Source organism: Globicephala melas, chromosome 11 (genome assembly GCF_963455315.2).
Source record: "Globicephala melas chromosome 11, mGloMel1.2, whole genome shotgun sequence".
NCBI lineage: Eukaryota > Metazoa > Chordata > Mammalia > Artiodactyla > Delphinidae > Globicephala > Globicephala melas.
In genome coordinates this window covers 62,125,358-62,146,979 of record NC_083324.2, presented here as the reverse complement: position 1 = coordinate 62,146,979, position 21,622 = coordinate 62,125,358, and the positions used below count along the sequence as shown (strand labels likewise).

At 38.8% G+C, this 21,622-nt stretch overlaps 1 protein-coding gene across 3 annotated transcripts in view; it reads left to right on the top strand.

The window, feature by feature from the left end:
• The first annotated feature begins 338 nt into the window (after positions 1–338).
• MLIP (muscular LMNA interacting protein) overlaps positions 339–21,622 on the top strand; it is a 286,505-nt gene continuing 265,221 nt past the window's right edge. For 2 of the 3 annotated variants that reach the window (XM_060308346.1, XM_060308336.1), the window contains exon 1: positions 339–608. In XM_060308346.1, the coding sequence (XP_060164329.1) occupies positions 579–608 (30 nt within the window). In that variant the 5' untranslated portion in view covers positions 339–578. The remainder of the gene's footprint in view (positions 609–21,622) is intronic. The other variant, XM_060308350.1, reaches the window with a different exon arrangement.

The window sequence follows — 21,622 nt, the reverse complement described above, 5'->3', positions numbered from 1 at the left end:
TATGGAATAGATGGAGAAGGAAGCATGTAAATGCCTCAATACTAATATTGAGATATTATCGAAATAAGGCGTTCTATTTTCTTACGATATAACATAAAATAAAGGGAACACTTTATTTTCATCGGGAATAACAATTTAGAAAATATGAGCTCTGTGTTTTAAATGTTATTTCTAAGATGGTTTGTTTAGGGCGTATTCATTCCCTTTTGTAGTTCTCGCTGCTCCCTGCAGTGTGCCTGACACAGATAACTTGGTCCCTTTGCAACTCTAATTTTAGTCTCTTTTGCAACTCTAATTTTAGTCCCTTTTGCATCACTGAGGTTGGGGAAAAAGTAGATTGCACACGAATGGCAAAATCCTAGTCACCCTTATGATTTTTCTTTTCCCTTGAAGAAAAAATGAGGGCTGTGCCTGTTAGAACCCAGGGCGGGGAGGTGAAGAGTAAAGTGAAACTGATGAGGATCCAGATTTATACCTTATGGTTCACACGAAGTTCTCGAAGCCATCCAGTCTTTTGAAAACCACTGCTAATTAAAGCAGTGTCTGCTGATAATGTAAGTCTGAGATGCACTGTTTGAATGGATCTTTTGCTAGAGCTCTGTGTGATGGTGAGTAACAGAAGAGGGATGGATGACAGGCTTTAACCGAGCTGTGATTTCACAGTGACATTTATAATACCCTGTACGTGTGGTGAGATAGCTCCTAGGTTCTCACTGTGGGAATTACAGTGACTTACCTAGCCAGCTCTGTTCTGAGTATGGCTCCCCCCAGGAAATGACAAATAGGCTGCTGTATTAGTGATGGAATTATATTTGAGAGCCATGGGCTTTATTTTGCTATCTGATCTTCATAAAAATAAGGAGATGATTTTTTAAAATGGCAAGAGAATGTCTGTGGTTTAACTGCTGGTTTCTCTCTTTTATTTATAACCTATTTTTCTCAAGGGTCCTTTCATCAATTTCCTTTTCAGTTAGTGGGCGTTACCTTGCATGGGTAGCTTCTCGGGAAGACCTCATCCCAGATTGTTCTCCGAAACAAGCTGGATGTCAGGATGTAGCCATTCAGAGACCACTTCATGCTCTTAAATACTGACTTGATGACATTTATTTTTGGAGCAGATGAGAGAGCCCATAGGATTGCTTTCCTGAACCTGGTATAATTTACTGGGATATCACGTCGTCATGGGGAAGCTGAATGAGAAAAAGTCAGCATGAATTAATAAGCTTATCACAGGGAGTGGGGAACTCCTTTAGAAAGTGTGAAGGAAATATGGAAAATCAAGTGTTTCCATTTCTGTTTTGTTTTTCCGGTGGAGCTCAGCTTTCAATCTGGGAATTCCTGTATGCTTTTTTGTTCTAATTGCTTCTCCTTATTTATTCATTCATTCATTCGTCCAGCCTGGGAGTCCTCTGCATGTAGCTTGCTGACCTCGTGGCTGCCCGTACTCCTTTGCAGGGGGTGTGGAAGGAGAAGGGGGTGGGGTGGGTCTAAGAGACCTCCAATGAATTCTCTCCTTTGCAAATCTACTACAGTCATGCCCTGTGGAATTTGCCTTCCTTGACTCTTGTGCCTCCAGGGTTTGGAAAGGCATCTTTTAAGGGTCCCTTCCCGGCTGCAGCTCTGCTTCATAGAGCAATACACCTCCATCTCCTTTTTATCTTCTAGAAATTTACAATATGGTTTTTCATGCTGATTCCCCTCCCATGCCAGATCTCTTATTGTTGTGGGTTTATCCTTTTAAATTCCTTTCCTCTCCTTTTAATGAGGTGCAGGGAAGGATGTGAGGGAAACTCCTGGGTTCCATCAGCCATCTTGAACCAGAAGACCCTTGACTTATTTTTAAAGCTCTTCCTCAATGCTTTGTGTTGGAAAATCTTTTCAATAGGTAGGGAGTGTTGGAAACATCCTGATTCTTCACTGAGAGAGAGGCATTATGTAGAAGTGTTGTATAAGCTATGGTACGTGGCATGCCAAGAAATATTCTGAGCATATAACTAAAAGAATTATGCTGTTTCTAAAAGTTTGAAAATTGAAAATTAAGAAAGTTATAGTTTTGACCCTTCTTTTTGTGCCATAGTGATCGTGATGGTTAAATTCAGGGACTCTGTGGTGAGGACTCTTGTGTGTTCAACCTATGTCAACCTATGTCAGCTTCAGCTTCCTTATCTGTAAAATGGGATGTGACTTGCCTCCCAGGGCTGTTATATGGACTGGAAATAAGGAAATTTTGGAAAAGCACTTGCACACAAGAAGCCTTCAATACACGGGAGCCATTAGACAAATGAGAATCGCAGTGGGGTATAACTTACTTCTCGCATCTGGTGAAGAAACCCTGGACTTGTACTTGGGATTTGTCCTCTGCAGAGGGAATGTGATCTCAAACCAGAGGCAATGCTGAGGAAGTGTGCCATCATCAGAACTCGAAGTTTTAATTTTGTCTGTCCTGGAAGGAGGACAAAGTTTCAAAAGTAAGAGCATTTTAAAAACCTGGCGCCCATTCTGAAAGACATTATGACTTTGTCTCAGCAGAGGATAATTACATTACATTAATGTAAGTACTATGTAGGGGTAGAACAAATGGCTAAATTGTGAGGTACAAATAATTAGGACATACCTAATACAATTAATAAAAAATATACCAATGACTGCTAGACTTATCAAGGTGGGATGTTTGTAGCAGGGGAAGAATAGAGGTAAATAGGAAGGCATCGTAGTGCATGTGTGTGTAGAATGTTTAAAAGAAGAACAGAAATATGGTTAACAGTGCTGTTTGGTTGAAAAAAGTTTTAAATTCAGAAACTACTCTGTTCAGGAGATCATAATTTAGGTCTCTCACCTTCATCTGGCATTTTTCTTCCTTGTACATAATGTATTTTCCTGGGAAACCAACACCACCAATGGTTCATTTATTTCTTTATTTAAGAATTTTTCTATAAAACATATAGTTCCTATACTACAAGTAGGACTTATACTGGCACAACTTTTCTGGAACAAGGCTTTAAGCGCTTACATAGCTACTGGCCAGGTCATTTTACTCCAGGAATTCTTTGAAGCAAAGAAATATACAACTATTAGTTATAATAATGTTTATTACAATGTTGTTTTGTAAAAGTGAAAATAATGGACACAGTAGGGAAATTAGTTACTAATCTATGATAACATCATATGAGGAAATTTAAGGGCAGTGGTATAGTGGACAATATACTCCATCTCTTCCCTACAAAAATTCAGATATTATACAGTGTGGAATGAACGAGTCTTTTATGGACCCTCCACATTGGCAGGACATTAACATGCAATCAGTGAATATATTTGTGTAGCACATCTCTTAATAGTCTAAACAAAGACAGCAATACTGTGTACTGAACTATATTTTTCAGTTTTACTGAAATTTCAAATAGCTCAGAGTGATATTTTTTCATAATAACCTCACGTTTTAATGATCCTGCTGAACTGATGAGATTGAATCAGAGAAGAATGCAAGGTAAACTGATATTTGTCACTATTCTTCACCTGAAAGCAGACTTGTAGACATCTGGTGAGTTTTCATCTTTCGGTCAAACAGCCTTGGGCCACCAGCAGACTGCAAACCCCCCAAGGTCAGGAACTTGATTTTCATGGCACCAAGGGCTGTGCCTGATGTATACCCAATAAATCTCAGTTCAACTGCCCAGGTGTGACTTTTACGTGTGTCTGTGTGTGGGTGTGCAATGCACTTTGACTTCATAGGTAGCAGGGATCACAGACTAAGCCTACACTGAATTCATCCTAAGATTCAGCCATGTCTGGAGAGCTGGTAGCTTGGCACTTTCAAAGGACTGTTTTTAAGAGACACTGAAAAGCTTCCCAGTGAAAGACTTATCCCCAAGTCCTCGGGGAAAAGACAGATGAGATTCTTATGGTTTTGTTCATAGAAAATAAGGGACCCTGAGTATGGCAGGCGGCCTCCCCTTCTGGTTGACCTCCAGCTCGACCTCAGCAGTTTTGTTTGTGAGTAAAAATGGACAGTTGTCTTCCATGAAGTCTTTGAGCAGCGTAGAAAGCACTAAATGCCGGTGTGCTGGGTGCTGGCAGCTTCGGCAAAGGCATCAGCATCCTCAACGCAGAGCCCTGGACACCTTGGTGTGGCCGTCGGCAGGCAGTGATGGCATTGGTGGCAGAATTGTAGATTTTGGCACTGGTGACAGCATTGCCAGAGTGTGACAATAGGCCAGCATGTGACAGGAGGAAAGTGGCAAACTCCAAATGTGAGCTAAAGCACTAGTTCGTTGGAGCAATGAAAGAATGACAGAGGCATGGAACTTTCTCAGAGTGGGTAGAAATATAGCTACAGTGATACGATTTTTAATACCATTTAAAATAATTAGTTGGACTTCATTTTTGCTCCAAGAACAGGTTGGGTTTACAAGTCCCTTGTGAAAATTAAGTACTATGAAAAATGGCGATTAATTAGATATTTTCAGATACCAGGAACCTCTACCACTGGCAGTTATGTTTAACGAGATGCTTAGGATGTCAATAAAATCTGTGCTATCCTTTGAGGATTACTATGTTTATTTTTGAGGAGTTTATATTTTGCTAAGATTCATTTTCTTTTTCTACCAAATACCAGTGCTGCGAGGTAGATTATCCCTAACCTACTCTGCAGTATAAATTGTAGACTCTGGATGAAGTATAGTGTATCTATCCTGGAGATATCTGGAATCTTTGTGCATTTGGCTTTGGTTTGTTCTTATAATGCTTGAGATGTAAAACGGATTGTTTTTGGTTTCCCATGTATTTAAAGTCCTAGGTAAAATTTTAGGATGATACTTAACCCTCGCCTTCACCCCCTTCCCCCCTTTCCCTTCTCCCCTTCTCCCTCTTCTTCTTTCGCGCCTCTCCCCCTCTTCCACCTCCCCTTCGTCATTGTTCTCTTCATCCTGTCCTCCTACTTCTACTCGTCCTCCTTTCTACCTTCTTCTTCTTTGTCTTTGGGTGTCCAAATGTTCCAGCACCATTTATTGGAAAGGCATATATACTCTAATTATCCATAATAGAAAGAATCCCACATACTATAGATTCTCTTTATCACCAGGGAAACATTTCATCAACTCAACAACAGTCACCCATACTACTAATACTTACATATTTTTGCTATGACCTAGGCATCACTGTTTATATATATATATATATTTATATTTATAAATATAATATATATTTATAAATATAAATATATATGTTTATATATATAATATATTATATATATGTTTATAAACATATATATGTTTATACACACACACACACATATGATGTATAGCTCTACACAATAACCCCCAAATTTGATATTATTTCTGTTCTACTTTTATGTATGGGGAAACCAAGGTAAGAGAAATTAGTTACACAGTTAGTAAATGGTGGAGCTCATGTCAGACCCAGGCTGTCTCCAAGTCCATGCACTTAACCACCATATCATGTTGCCTTTAAACTCAGTTTTCTTTATGGTTAAATTTGCACAAGAATACATTTTGGGATAAATGTATGTAACAACTTATTTGCTTTCTAATTAGTGTTTGGGTCCTAATAACAAATAATGCTCCTATAGGAACACTAAGAATGATGGACTGAAACATTAGTTTAATTAAAGACTCAGATGGACATGATTACTGTTTTAGAAAGATTATAGGAAATATTTTCTGAATGAGGCATTTGCAATATTTTGCAAGTCTGAACTTTATAAGAACTTACTTTGAGATATCCTTCTATCTGAAACTTTATAACTTTAAAGAATGACAAGATAGTTTCAGGGGAACTTTTCTCATTTTTATGACCAACCACTTTAATTTCCTCTATGGTACTATTGGTATTTATTTATTTTTAAGTATCAGAGTTCTTTATGTGATGGACAGCTTTTTTAATTCTTATTTAATCAGGTGACCATGTGATTTACTATTCAAACAGGGATCCTTTTGAGGGTAAAAGGGGGCCCTATTAATAATTGCTTCATGACCACAGGCACTAACCAGGACTGTCCCAGACAAGCCAGGGCACGTGGGCAGCCGATATTTAACTTACACATGCATGGAGACCAGGGAATCAATGATTCCAGGGGTCAGGGATGGCTTCTAGATTCTTGAAGAGTTGAAAGCATTCTCTAACAGATAAATGTCGTTTGCTTCTGTTCTTAGCAAAAGGACAATTTGAATCCACTTACCCACATTCTTTTTAAGAGCTTGAACTTAGCTTTCCTTTTTGTGTATCAGGTTATCTTGTGTGACAGAGATAGAGATGGTCTTTTATGTCTTTGCTTCAGGGCTACAGAGTTAGTGGTGCAGCCATTGCCCCTGACCGTGAAGAGAGAGGGAGAGCTCAGCCTAGTTTTCCTAAATGTTGGTTAATTTCACTCGTGAAATGAGAAGAATCCAGTAAGAGAAAGAGAAGGGCCATAAACAAATAGCTGCAGTTTTATCAATTTCCCAGTGGATAGAATATTATATCACTTTATTCAAAGGTGTGGAAGCATTTTGTTCAAAGGTGTAAACGGTATTCTTTTTTTCCCCCAGCATCACAAATCTTGTCATGCTGTTACTAGGGAACATTAAATGTTGCTCTTTTCCTTGGCCTCTTGTTCTCTGAGTGAAGCCAAGTGGAATTGTGGAAAGAATGAGGAAAGCTTGACGATCAATTTAAGCATGGCTGGGACAAGTCACTTAACTTCCCTGGGTCTCAATTTCCTTATTGGTAAAAAGAAAATATTAAACTGGATCATTTGAGGTTCCTCTCAGTTTTAATTTATGTGATTCTATGACCTCCTGAGAGGGTAGAGCTTAGATTCTTGAAAGTTCTGATGGACATACCATGCCTAGATTTCATGCCTCACCTACAGAAAGGGGAAAATCCAAATCCTTCTGGGGTATTTACCACAGGGAATGACGCTTGTACAAGTATATTTAATTGTTGAGGTTGAACCTTTAAAAGCATAGGTCTGTATACCGTAAGAAAGCCATGTTATGAGGTCCCCACGCTGCAGTTAATAAGAACGGGCAATGTAGAAGAAGTATTGGTCAAAGATGAAAACATTTGCAAAAAAGAACAGTTTATTGGTTTAAAAAAAAAGCCAGTTTCTTTCTCAGAATATTTGAGTTGGCTTAGCCCAGTGTTCTTAGGGACAAAGGGATACTATACATGGTGGTGAAGAGCCCTGGCTTGACAGTCACACTGACGTAATTCCTGGCTCCCACGGTTCACTGTGTCATGTGGGGCATTTAACCTTGTCAAGTGTATTAACTTGTAATGAAGTTTATTAACTGCTTTAAATGTCAGACTCCTTGTCTGTGGAGGGAAGATAATAATAGTGCTCATAACAAAGGGTTATTGTTACAAATAACACATGTAAAAATCTTGATACCTATTTCCCTGTAATTCCAGCCAGTCGCTAAAGTTTTAATGGGAAGATTCTTAGGCTAATTTACTTGTATTAGGAGGGTAGTCTAAATAGGTGTTATAAGTAGACCCAAATATATTGACTTAACGCTATGAAAATTAATTTTTCTCTCACACATCAGTCCTGGAAGGAGGGATGTGGGAAGAGAGGTTTCCAATATGGTCCCCAGTGAGTACAGAGTAGAAACAGACACTTTGTTGTCGGGGCATCAGAGATGGGGGAGAAACACGCAGACCCTCTTGGGAACGTGTGGATAATGCCAGGACTTACGAATGTTGTTTTGAGAGAGGAGGAAAGTGGTTGCTAGGGGCTGGGGCATGGGAGAAATTGGGAGATATTGGTGAAGGAGTACAAACTTTCAGTTATAAGGTGACTAGGGTCTGAGTACCTAGTGTATAACATGGTGGTTATAGTTGATAACACTGTATCAATAGTTAAAATTTGCTAAAAGAGTAGAACTTAAATGTTCTCACCAAATGGAAAAAAAAGATAAATAGGTAAGATTCTGGAGGTGTTAATCAGGTTAATGGGGGGAATCATTTCACAATGTACACGTGTATCAAACCATTACAGTGTACACTTTAAATATCCTACAATTTTATTTGTCAATTATAACTCAGTAGAGTTGGAAAAAATGTTCCTTCAGTGTTACCTTTTGAGAGTCACAGGGACATAGTAAAAATCTGTGATTCTTACTGATCTTGTCTTTGGTTGACACACAAGGCAAGGAGTAATCAAAAAGTTTGGGCAGTCGCTTATATGTGGAATCTAAAATACAACACAAATGAACTTATCTATGGAACAGAAACAGACTCACAGACATAGAGAACAGACTTGTGGTTGCCAAGCGGGGGAGGGGGTGAGGGGAAGGAAGGATTGGGAGTTTGGGATGAGCAGATGCAAACTATTATATATAGAATGGATAAACAGCAAGGTCTTACTATATAGCACAGGGAACTATATTCAATATCCTGTGATAAACCATAATGGAAAAGAATATGAATTACAGTGATAAACCATAATGGAAAAGAATATGAAATATATACATATATGTATAATTGGATCACTGTGGTATACATCAGAAATTAACACAACCTTGTAAATCAAATATATTCAATAAAATTAAAAATAAAGTTTGGGAGTTGGAAGGAGGTCTCTAATAGGCTGCATTACTTTTTCCCATTTCATGTTCTGCTTTTGTTCTTACTTGATTGATAATTCTGTGTGTGCTCTGCAAAGGACAGGTAGTAAAGTTCACTGTGTTTCTATGATCCTGAGAGCTGGAGGACATTTTATACTGCTCCAGCTGCACATATATGAATTCCACGTGCTTGGCATCTGGAATCTTGCCAATCTTCCATTGCTTCCCTGGATTAGCTCTGTAACCCAACACAATTAAGTGGGTCCATATAGGGAATTTCCTCTCAAAGGACATCTGTAAGTCACTAAAATTGAGTGTATGCTTTTGTGTATACGTAGGGGTGTGTGTGTGTGTGTGTGTGTGTGTGTGTGTGTGTGAGTGAAAGAGGGGGGAGAGAGAGAGAGAGAGATTTAAAGCACAGTGAGAGACGTCTTGATAGATACCTCCAAACAATAACCTTTTTCCCCCATCATGATTTTGGGTTAAGGAAGTGTTGTTGTGAAGTGACAATGTCTATTACAAGGGCAGGGGTGATATGTTCATCCTTGGGGGGATTTACAGAAGTTTGTCAGGTTTGTTGAGAAAGCAAAATGTCAGCAGGCTTGGGGGTGCCTTTTGAAAGGGGAAAGATCATTCTGATAAAGAGATGGATGGTTATCGCAAGGAAGATTGGGGGTAAAGGTCCCAACCAAGTTGCAAGTGCTGAGGGCTTAAAATATCACGTTGGATTCAGAGATGGAATCACAGTTCTGGTGACTTCCAGCTATGGTGTTGTCTTCGGTCACTTTTTTCCAGTGAACCTTAATTTTCTCTTTTTAAGTATTGTTGCTAATATCTACTGATGATATTTTTATGATTTAATGGGAGATTAAATAAAGATACCACCTAGATCAAGGTGTATGGTGTTCAGAAAATTCTCGTTTACACTTCCCCTGACTCCCCTGCTCCCTTAGAGTTCTGCCGAGGGTCAGCTCTGGTCCTGACATGTGGCCTGAGTACCCATCAAATACATACTAGACTATTGGATATGCCCTCGGATGTGTCATCAGTAGACTTGTTCTCTGATCTGACTCCAGTCTAAGTTAAGGTTACTGGTTTCATAGTGAGGTTTTCTCTTACGTATGGTTGGAAGAATTGAAGCTCCTTGAGATAGAAATGAAGACCTCAGAAGGCTCTCATTAATTCATGGTGTTTTCTAGAAGACTGGCTGCCAAAACTGATTTGCGGATGACTGCTTGTCTGCGACAAGGTTTTACTCACTCCAGAGTAAATGAGAAAAATAAGAACAATGCAGTCTCCTTCATAAAACAATTTATGTTTATTCAATTTATTTAATGGATTGTCCTTTTTATGGGGAGAGTACATCTTTTCTCATTTTTTTGTTTTTAAAATTTTCTTTCTACTTATAAAATGATGATGAATTTTTTTTTTTTTTTTTTTTTTTTTTTTTTTTTTTTTTTTTTGCGGTACGCGGGCCTCTCACTGTTGTGGCCTCTCCCATTGCGGAGCACAGGCTCCGGACGCGCAGGCTCAGCGGCCATGGCTCACGGGCGCAGCTGCTCCGCGGCATGTGGGATCCTCCCGGACCAGGGCACGAACCCGTGTGATGATGAATCTTTAAAAATCAGTGACTGATCCATGAAGTCCCAGTGGAAAACCACTCTTTCTGACATTTTGGTCTCTGCATTCAGATGTCCTTAGAAAGGTCTACTGGATTTTGTTTTGTTTTTGGCATTGCCAAACTGTGACTTCTTAGCATGTACTATATCACATTTTCTTTTGTATCTTTTAGAATCCTAATTTTCTTACTTAGCATACCAATCAGTTTTTGTTATGTATAAACACTCGTTTTTTTATTTTTTATAATTCTTGTCACATATGTAAGAAAGAACATTTACTTTTCACGTTAGGAAATTAGAATCAAAACCAACAAAGATTTTGAGCACATATCATGAGATAGACATGGTCCTTGGGATTTTATATGCATTGTTTCATTTTTACATCACCACAGCCTTGCTTTATATTCCCTAGGAATTTGAGGTTTCTTTTTCTCTTATGGAACTGGATGTGTTGTGGGTGGTAACTGAGAACTTGTAATATATCAGGTGTTCAGAATGTTCTTTTGGAGGAATTTTTTATTAATGAAGCCCATGATTAAAGTTAAGATGGGTGTTTTATCAGAACCCTACTCAGAGAGAATCTCAAAAAGACCACAATCCCATCATAGAACTTAATAGAAATAGAGTTACTACTGGAAAATTCATCTCTAGTTGGAGTAGAAGAGGCATAATAACCATAAAAATCTATAAAACCAATTTAAATAATTTTTAAAGATTGACATGTTTTAGATCTTTGAACAATAAAAGTTTCACTAATAAAGGGGATGAGCAAAATTGTAGGAGCTCTTTGGAAGTTGGTGTTTCTGTCATTTTTGACCATGTTCTGGAAAAAGTTTAAGTTGTTTAAGTTTGGCTTTCATCTTAGTTTTCTGGGTAATTTGTTAGAGAAAGTGGTACCCTGTGATGACATTTTATGAACCTTAATAAATCATTTTCCTCTGAAAACCATTCTGGGAGCTGCCATTTAAAAATAAACAAGCACAAATAAAATAACTCAAGAGGAATAACTAGGTTGGATTTTAAATGGGTGAATGTTACTGAAGTGTGTTAATGGCCGAGACTGATCTTAAAGCCAGAGTCCACTTGTCCTTCAAAAGGGAATGTCCTTGGGCTTGGCTGCAGTGTAGACTGTTGTATCTCTCAGGTTTAAAGAAGTGACTGCCAGTGATGAAAACACAAATTAGAAAATTCTCTTTGACAAGAGAATTGAACATATACACACTACTATATATAAAATAGATCATCAACAAGGACCTACTGTATAGCACAGGGAACTCTACTCAATATTCTGTAATAACCTAAATGGGAAAAGAATCCGAAAAATAATGGACATATGTATACGTATCATTGAATCACTCTGCTGTACACCCGAAACTAACACAACACTGTGAATCAACTATACTCCAATATAAAATAAAATTTTTTAAAAAATGTTAAAAAAAGAGAAAATTCTCTTTGGCGTGGTGCTGACCTGTTGACCGTGATTTCAAAGAAGCAGATGGGTGGTGGGTCCATGTGTGAAACTGCGTGATGCAGGTTTACTCAGTGATCTAAACAGGAAAGATATGACAATGAAGAGCCCTGTATTTAAAGTCTGTCCTTAACTCTCCCAGTCTCTTTTGATTTTTTTTAAAATAGTCACCATGCTGTGCATTACATCCCCAGAATTTATTAATCTTATAAATGGAAGTTTGTACCTTTTGACCACCTTTACTCATTTCCCTCAGCCCACACCCTGTAAAATGAACTATAAAATGAAGGTGAAAAGAATAGAGGTAATGTAATAAATGCAGTGTGTGTTCTGTGTTATAGTGAGTTGTAGATGAACTGGTCAGCCATGCTAAAGTGTTAACCATCTTTAGAGCAAAACAAAATAATAGCTACAGAGTTCTCCCCTTTTAAATGCTAGAACATTTAAAAATAAGACAGTGACAATGACAATATAAACACAGTACATTTGACCCAAAAGAGGATTTGACAGCACAGGCACTTGTTAGCAAGTTCTATTTTTGTGCTGAGTATAGTATGTTAAAAGATAAACTGAGGCATATTAAAAATGTTAAGAGTTTTATCTGAGCAAAAATCAATTGAATTGGGCAGCATCAAACCGGAAGTAATTAGGAGAACTCCACTGACAGGAGCTGGGAGAGACTTGTACAGAGAAGAAGGGGAAGCAAAGCAAGGAAATGATCTGATGGGCTGTGGTTTAAGTGGCCGCCTTATTTGGGAAAGTCTAGTTGGCTGCTTGTGACTGGTTGTCCTGAGTTTCGATTTCTTAACCTTGAGGTGTTTCAGGCTTAGGTTTTGGTTTGCTTATGGGGGCAGCTAAAGTGTTGAAGCCACTCAGTCTAATGGCCTCTTTGTTTTGTTGATTTAACAAGCAGAATCATAGAGGTTTAGATATTGCCTCTCATTATCATTTTTGAACACTTACTGTGTGCAAGCCTACTTACTCTCATTCCTCAGTCATTCATTCATCTACTTTAACTACTTGAATGTCCTTTGAGCATCTGCTGTGGGTCAGGCATTGCTCTAGGTACTGAGGATACAGGAGTGGACACAACCAGCTGGACCACAGCCTTCATGGGACCAGCGTTATAGGGGAGGACGGTGAGAGAGCTGACAGTTGTGCATCAAACAAATGAATAAACAAGGTAATTTCAAGTAACAATAAATGGAAAAAGAAAATAAAACAGGAAGAAGGAATAGAGATAGATGGAAGCGAGAGAGTGAGTGGGGGCAACTCAGGAACCTTCAGGAAAGCCTCTCTCAGGAGCTGACACTCCATGAGGAGGAGATGGGGTTGGGGGGGAGCATTCCCCACAGAAAAACAGGTGCAAAGCGTTCTCAGCATCTTATTTGTATATATTTCTCATTTTGCAACTGTGCAAGGCTGACTGTCCAAAGCAGCACAGTGAGGAACTGGTGTGTTCTTTCCTTGAAGGATGTTTGACTCAGAGCCTATGTTTTCAGCTACTGTGTTCTACTGCTTAGTGGAGATGGACTGCTGATTGAGCTCTGCTTGATCTGTACAACAGAACAAACAAACCAACCGACTGACCCATCTTAGGTCTGGTGACCAGAGGCCTGACCTGGGCTCCCACAGTGGGAGCCGTCACACCTCACCCAAATTCCAGACCTGAGTTATTCACACTCAGAGCCTCCAGAAGGAAGGAGAGGCCAGGTTTAAAAATATCCACTTCTTTCTCTTTCATATACCCAAATCCTATCAATCAAGAGCAATGGCAAATCAATGAGTGAAATTTAAAAAAATCACCATAAAGAAATAAACAAAGGACATAAGCCAGATGAAGAAATAGAAAATGCTAATGAGGATGCAAAAAGATGTTTATTCTCATTAATTACCAAAGAATTACAAATGAAAACAAGGCACCACTTTATCCTTTTCTATTAGCAAATATGAAAGAGGCCAAGAATATCCAGGGTTGGTGAGGTGTCTATCACAATTTGGGTGTGAATATTTTATAGTCTAGTTCGGGCACATTTAACCGATCTTACAGACTCCATGTTCACATGTTATAAGGTGTAGTGAGTTTCATGCTCTCAAAAGATGTGACCAGACAGAACCTGTGAATGTGGCCTTCTTTGAAGAAAGAGTCTTCGAGGGTGTAATTAAGGACCTCAAGATGAGATCATCCTGGGTCAGGATGGACTCTTAATCCAAAGACAAGTGTCCTAAGAGAAGTGGAGAAGACAGACACATGGGGGTAGCTTGGCGTGAGCTGCTCGAAATCAAGGAACACCTGGACCACTGGAAGCCGGAAGAGGCAAGGATTCTTCTGTATCCTTCCAAGGGAGTGTGGTCCTGCCAACTACTCGCTTCTGGGCTTCTGGCCTCCAGAACTGTGAGAGAATATATTCCTGTTGTTTGTGGTAATTTGTTCCAGCAGCCCTAGGAAATGAATGCACAAGGTATATCCACCTTCCATGTGACAATATTTTGTAATGGCAAAAACTGGAAACAATCTAAATGCTTGTCAAAGTGTGACTGGTTAGCTGAGTTATGTCATTTAAAAAAAAGATAGATATAATTACGCTGACAACTCATAGGTGATATATTGTTAAGTAAGGAAAAAAGACATTATTATTATTATTAAAAAAGCAAACCAAATCATCCATTTGTAAATATGTTTGATATAGAGTGACCTTGAATGGGAGGTGATTCTCCATTTTTCTGATAGGGATGCCCTCAAGTTTTTTTGGGCAAGCTTGAATATGTAAATCTTTGGGGATATAGATGAAATAATCAAAAGTCTACTCATAAATTATTAATGTAGCTAAACATGCATATTCAACATCAGAAGTGTACGATAATATTAATCTAGACAGATTTTTTTTTCCTCTTGCATTTTGGCAATTTTATTCAAATTCTTGACATGTTAGGTATTGTTTGAGATCATTATAGGCTAATACTTCTCCCCCCAAAACTGCTGCTCTGACTAAACTTAGAGTTAGTGTCTGAAAGGCACCACAAAACTGTGGAGTCCTCCCAAGCTGTTTTTAAGGGGTGATACAGAGAAATCTGATAGCACAGTTACAGGCGTTGGAGAAAAACAAAACCATTTCATATTTGTACTCTACTGAGTTCAGTCTGGTCAGTAAATTGTATATATTTAGCATTTGTGCGTGCACAGAAAGATGTTTGGGAGGATATAAACCAAGCTGTGTCCAAGTTAACAGTGGTTACCCTGGGGTGTGGGATTAGTAGTTATTGTGTGTGTGTGTGTGTGTGTGTGTGTGTGTGTGTGTGTCTTTTGCCAATTAGTTTTCCATCTGTATTGTTGGAATGTGTTACCTGGGCATATATTACTCCTGTAGTACCAATACTATTAATTATAAAAGTAAAAAAATTAAAAAAACCTACCAATCCCTTAAGATCCAGGCTACCTTTGACCTGTCCTCATTCTTATCTGGAAATGATTTCTCCCCACTCAAATCTCCCAGTGATTTTTCTCTGTCTCTCTTTTATGCATTATAACTTTCTAATGTGTACATTTATCCTTTGGTAAATAACTTTTATTTGTTCTTGAAAGCCCTGCTGCAAAGGAAAAAGCTGCTGAATAAATATATCTGGTAATTATTTTTCTCATTTAAAATTTTATTTTTAAAGCAGCATACCATATAATTGACTTTTTTGTGTACAGTTCTATACCATCAAAGTCGTGTATACAAATCTATACATGAACAGTTCAATCACCTCAAAAAACTCCCCTGTGGGGACATAATATGCAATTTCAAAATTGCCCTTTCGAAGTTATATCTTTCCCCTTTCTCCTGACCCCTGGCAACCACTGACCTATTCTGCAAAACTATGTCTCTTTTGCTGTGTCCCTTTGAGACATTCATTTCAATAGAATCGTATAGTATGTAACATTTTGAGACTGGTTTTTTCCACGTGGCGTAATGCCTTCGAGATCCATTGAAGCTGTTGCATACCTCCTTAGATCAATACTTTGTTTTTTTATTATTGAGGAAGATTCCATTGTATGGATGTGCTATGGTTTGTTTAACCATTTACCCACTGAAGGACATTGGGTTGCTTCCATTTTGGGGCTATTATCAACAGAGCTATTACAAACATTAGTGTACAGGTTTTTGTGTAGACGTGAGCCTTCATTTCTCTAGAGTAAATAACTAGGAGGAGACTTCGGCATCCTGTAAGTAAGTGTATGTTTACCTTTATAAGAAACTGCCAGACAGTTTTCTGAGAGTAGCAGCACTGTTTTGCTTTCCTACCAGTAATGTGTGTGCATTCTAGATGCTCCGTATCTTTACCTGCACTTTACCTATATTTTCAGCATTTTTTATTATAGCCATTCTAATAGGTATGTGCTGGAGTCGTATCATGGTTTTGTCTTGTATCCCTAACAACTAAGGATGTTGAACATCTTTTCACGTGCAGATTTGCCATTTGTGTATCACTGTTTAAGTGTCTATTCAAGAATTTTTACAGTTGTCAAATAATTGGCCATTGGTTTGTTGAAAGCAGTGTTTCTCAACATGCTCGCTGTTGACATTTGGGATGGTATAATTCCTGGTTTTGTAGGCCATCCTATTCATCGGAGCTCATTTAAATTCCCTGGATTTGGGACACAAAATGCTCAAAGCACGTGAAGTTGTGATAACCAAAAAACACTCTCACACATTCCCAAACTCCATGAGGAGGATGGTACCATCTAATAAAGACCACTAGCTTAGAAATTAGGATATTCCCCTAAAATCAGGTCGATTTCCCCCAATTCACATGGGGTTTGTGGCGGAAGGGTGAGTAGCTTAACATATCAGGGTTCTTCTTGGGAAGAGGGGAATTAATGCTAGACAGATGAAAAGCAGAGTCCACTGGGATTTAACTCACTTTTTTTCTCAATAGTCTATGTGTCCATGGCTAAGCCTTTAGGTAGCCTTTCTATAAATAAAGAACTGACAACAACCTCCTTAGATGTGAAAAACATTGCTTTGGCCAAGCTCCTCCCATAACCTAAGGTATTTTTTTGTGATTTTCTAGCTGTGAGATGTATGAGAGGGGAGGATTAACCACTATCTGCTTTTTCATTCTTCCCCCTCCTTTCCACCCACCTCCCTTTCCCCTCTCCTCTCCTTCCCCCTCCCCTTCCTCCTCCTTCTTCTTTTTTTGGATTTCAATAAATATATTTACAGATTTATGGCTGAAGTTTTAGCTTGTTTCCCTAGCAACTGATTTTAGAATCCCAAACAAATTACTTTTCTTTAAAGTCATGACTGTCTATGACAACAAAGGCAGAAAATTGAACAATATAATAACTGAGATTATCATCAGAAAGTTACAGTTTAGTTGGGGACAAAATGTGAACTTACATAAGAACAACTAAAATACCTACAAAATACCTGTAAACAAGTATTCTGTGATATAAACTAAACATCCTGAGGAAACAACAGAGGAGTTGCAGACAAATTCTTAGCGTCAAGGGCAGCAGACCAAGAGTCACAAGACTCTGTCCTGCAGGAACAACGTGGTGAAACTCAGTTTCCTCATTTATAAGTTAGGGATGAAGTTACTCCTCTATACATCTGACATGACAACTGCTAAGATACCATGATAACATATACAACATAGGTGGGTATAAATGTAGGTAATGTGTATATATGTAACGTACATATATGTAATGTATATCACAATGCTTTGAAATCTGGAAAGGTAGGAATCAGTCCATCAGCATCAACATCATCATAACTGTATTAGTCACGGTTCTCCAGAGAAACAGAAACAATAGGATACCTATCTCTCTCTCTCTCTCGCTCTCTCTCTTGACATATAAGAGGAAATTTATTATGGCTTACATGGTTACGGAGGCTGAGATATGCCACGATACACTGTCTGCAATCTGGGGAAACCAGGAAAGCCAGTAGTATAATTCAGTCCAAGTCCGAAAGCCCAAGAACTAGGAACCCCAATGTCAGAGGGCAGGGCTCAAAAAGAGAGACAATTCAGACGGAAGAAGACAAATACTGTATGATATCACTTATACGTGGAATCTAAAAAACACAACAAACTAGTGAATATAACAAAGAAGAAGCAGCCTCACAGATACAGAGAACAAACTAGTGGTTGTCAGTGGGGATGATGGTGGCGGGGGGGCATTACAGGGGTTGGGGGTGGGAGGCAAAAACTACTGGGTGTAAGGCAGGTTCCACACGGGGAATGTAGCCAATATTTTGTAATAACCGTACATGGAAACTGACGTTTAAAAATTGTATAACTTTTTAAAAATTAAAAAATAAAAAATCTAAAAAAAGAGAGAGAAACAACTCATCCTTCCTTTGCCTTTTTGTCCTACTGGGGCTCTCAAAGGATTGGATGATGCCTGTTCAGAGTGGTGTGGACAGATCTTCTTTCCTCAGTCATGGGATTCAAATGCTAATCTCCTCCAAAAATATCCTCACAGACACACCCAGAAATAATGTTTTATCAGCTACCTGGACATTCCTTAGCCCAGTTTTCCTGGCACATAAAACTAACCAACATAATCAACCTCATCCTCATTCTCATCATTCCTTAGCTCGCTTGGCAAGTAGGGAAGGGACCATGAATAGGAAAGGAGCATGAAATATAACAGGGGACAAGATGCCATCTGGAAAGATTTAGAGCCGGTTATGTGGGTTCAGTGCAAACTGCGGGCAACGGTCTTGAGACTCAGAAATTTTCTCCCCAGGTGCTCTGAGATCTCTGCCAGTGGAGCCCCCCTCCAACACAACCCTTTTCCTACAACACCCCTAAACCTTTAGACCCAGTGCTGCTTCCTTCGAGTTCCCCCTCAAGTCAGAGGAGTGGGAACAAAGACCCCCAAATACTTTGTGTAGCCTACTGCTGTCTCCTTTAAGTTAGACACTTTTAGAAAATGTCTTAATTTTATCTTAAAAAAGGAAATGTGAATTTTGCATTTTTTACCCCATGATAGTTTTTTATTTGTTTTAGAGGAAAAATGATGTTTTCAATGAATAAGAACCAGTTTTTACCTATCTCCCTGGTGGCTAGTTAAAATGTAATGAATTGAGAAAATCAATTTTGAGGAACTGAGCTGAACTGCAAAAGCTCAGCCCAGTATGCGTTTCAACAGCTACATAATCCTCTTCTTGGTGTTTGGGTTTATCCCAGGTATTTTTATTCTTGCCCATCCTCAACCCTCTCTAAGCAAAGCTGCTCCACCTACAGCCCTATAATTCTTTGTACCAAGTATGTTCTCCACCCACCTCCATGTACAGTTAACTGAATCATGTGACCCAGCCACCCAGAGCCAGTACGGAGAAAGATACCTACCCTGGGGATGGACTGGACTCTCTCTTAGGGTCAGGGAATAAGATACCAGTCAGTGATAAGTTATCAGGTAGAAGGAAATGGGGGAGTTACATGGGAGAGCAAAAAGCAAAGCCCAGAGTCTCAGTTAATACTTAGGAAGAATTTCAAGTGATCCAAATGCTAAAGACGGCATTATACAAGATCTAGCATGGCAACAGTGTGAGGAATGAATGAGAACAAAGAGAAGCAGGAAGCTAGACAAGCCTCACTTAACCCATAATTGTGAGGTGAAGGTGACCTGGAGGGGTATTGGCTGTGGAACAGAGGAGATTCAGATGTATGGGAAGTGGTGTGTTTTGCTGCTTTATGTTAAAAAGTTACCAAAGAGATGACTTTAGTGCTTCTTTCTTCCTTTGCAGGTAGAGTAGAAGTCAAATTTCTTGGACTTTTAAAAAAGAACACTGACGTTATCACTCTATTGTTAGTGCAGATTCAGGGATTCACAGCAAACACAGTCAACCGTCTGGTCATTTTGAGTACTTAGTCCTTAAATTTGACAAATGTGACAATTACCTTGGCCCATGGTTCCTGGTTCAAGAACGAAAAGCCACAATTCATTTTAAAAGCTGCCACAATTCTGTAGGAGTGGGCGGAAATGGAAGGCCAGGCAGCCACCCTGCACTGCCTTGCTTTGTGCTGTCATCTGCAAATGTGATGAGTGCTCTTGGCGGGACGTGGAATTGCTGTCTGTGCCCGTGAGAGTCCATTTGCTCTTGGGACACTCTCTGTCCCAAGATCTCTCAATACTGTTTAAAATACACACCTTGGTTCTTTTTTCTTTTGAAAAGCTGCAATGTTTAGGAAGTATTTCAAGCCAATGGGCATGTGCTTATTATTGCTCGAATATGTAGGTCAACCATGTGACTGCTTTTGCCAATTTTTAGGTGTTTGAAAGCAGTCTTTTCCAGTGGTGGTAGGCCTTTCTTTTTTTCTTTTTTTGCAATATAACATGATTTCAAAAGAAGACTTTAAAATTCATTCTAAAACCATTAATTTGTTTGTTTGTTTTTGATATTTTATTTATTTTTTCTTTGTACATTTCTTGTTTTTTCAAATTGAAATATAGTTGATTTAAAATGTTTCAGTTGTACAGCAAAGTGATTCAGTTATATTATATATATTCTTTTTCAGATTCTTTTCCATTATAGGTTATTATCAGATATAAATATAGTTCCTTGAGCTATACAGTAGGTCTTGTTGTTTATTTTATATACAGTAGTGCGTACCTCTTAATTCCAAATTCCCCATTTACCCCTCCTCCCCTTTCCCCTTAGGTAATCATGAGAAAACCATTAATTAATATGGGCTTCCACTATGAAGACTTTGGGGGTTATTGGGTCAGTGAAATCAATGCTACGAGTATTAGAATGAAATAGCAAGAGCTGACCAATGGAAAGGACTCAGGGAACCAAGGATTTCTGCTTTGAAAAGCTCCTTTAAAAGTTCTTCTCCAGGGTATATGCCCAGTAGTGGGATTGCTGGGTCATATAGTAGTTATATTTTTAGCTTTTTAAGGAACTTCCATACTGTTCTCCACAGTAGCTGTATCAATTTACATTCCCACCAACAGTGCAAGAGCGTTCCCTTTTCTCCACACCCTCTCCAGCATTTATTGTTTGTAGATTTTTTGATTCTGACCTGTGTGAGGTATTACCTCATTGTAGTTTTGATTTGCATTTCTCTAATAATTAGTGATGTTGAGTATCTTTTCATGTGTTTGTTGGCCATCTGTATGTCATAATTCAAAGGGTCACATGTACCCCAGTGTTCATTGCAGCACTGTTTACAAAAGCCAGGACATGGAAGCAACCTAAAAGTCTATCAGCAGATGACTGGATAGAGAAGATGTGGTGCATATATATAATGGAATATTACTCAGCCATGGAAAGGAATGAAATTGGGTCATTTGTAGAGGTGTGGATGGCCCTAGAGTCAGTCATGCAGAGTGGAGTAAGTCAGAAAGAGAAAAACAAATATTGTATATTAATGCATAGATGTGGAATCTAGAAAAGTGGTACAGATGAACCTATTTGCAGGGAAGGAATAGAGACGCAGATGTAGAGAACAGACGTGTGGACATGTGGGTGGGGGAAGGGGAGGGTGGGACGAATTGTGAGATTAGGTTTCACATAAATACACTGCCATGTGTAAAATAGATAGCTAGTGGGAACCTGCTGTGTAGCACAGGGAGCTCAGCTTGGTGCTCTGTGATGACCTAGATGGGTGGGATGGGGGTGGGGAGGGAGGTCCAAGAGGAAGGGGATATAGGTATACATAAAGCTGAGTCACTTTATTGTGCAGCAGAAACTAACACAACATTGTAAAGCAATTGTAGTCCTATAAAAAAAAAAAAGTTCTTCTCCAGCATGGCTTAGGTGCATCAACTTTCCTCCCACCTACGAGAGACAAGTGTGGAATAAAATTTCATATTGAGCTTGTATATCAGGAAATAGTTCATGAGATCATACACCATGTTTGACATGTAGGGAATTCTAGATTTTTATTTTAAAATGTTATATTTATCTTAAACTTAGTTATTTTAAACTTGGCTTCAAATTGTGGAATTATAGAAATTAGAAATTCAT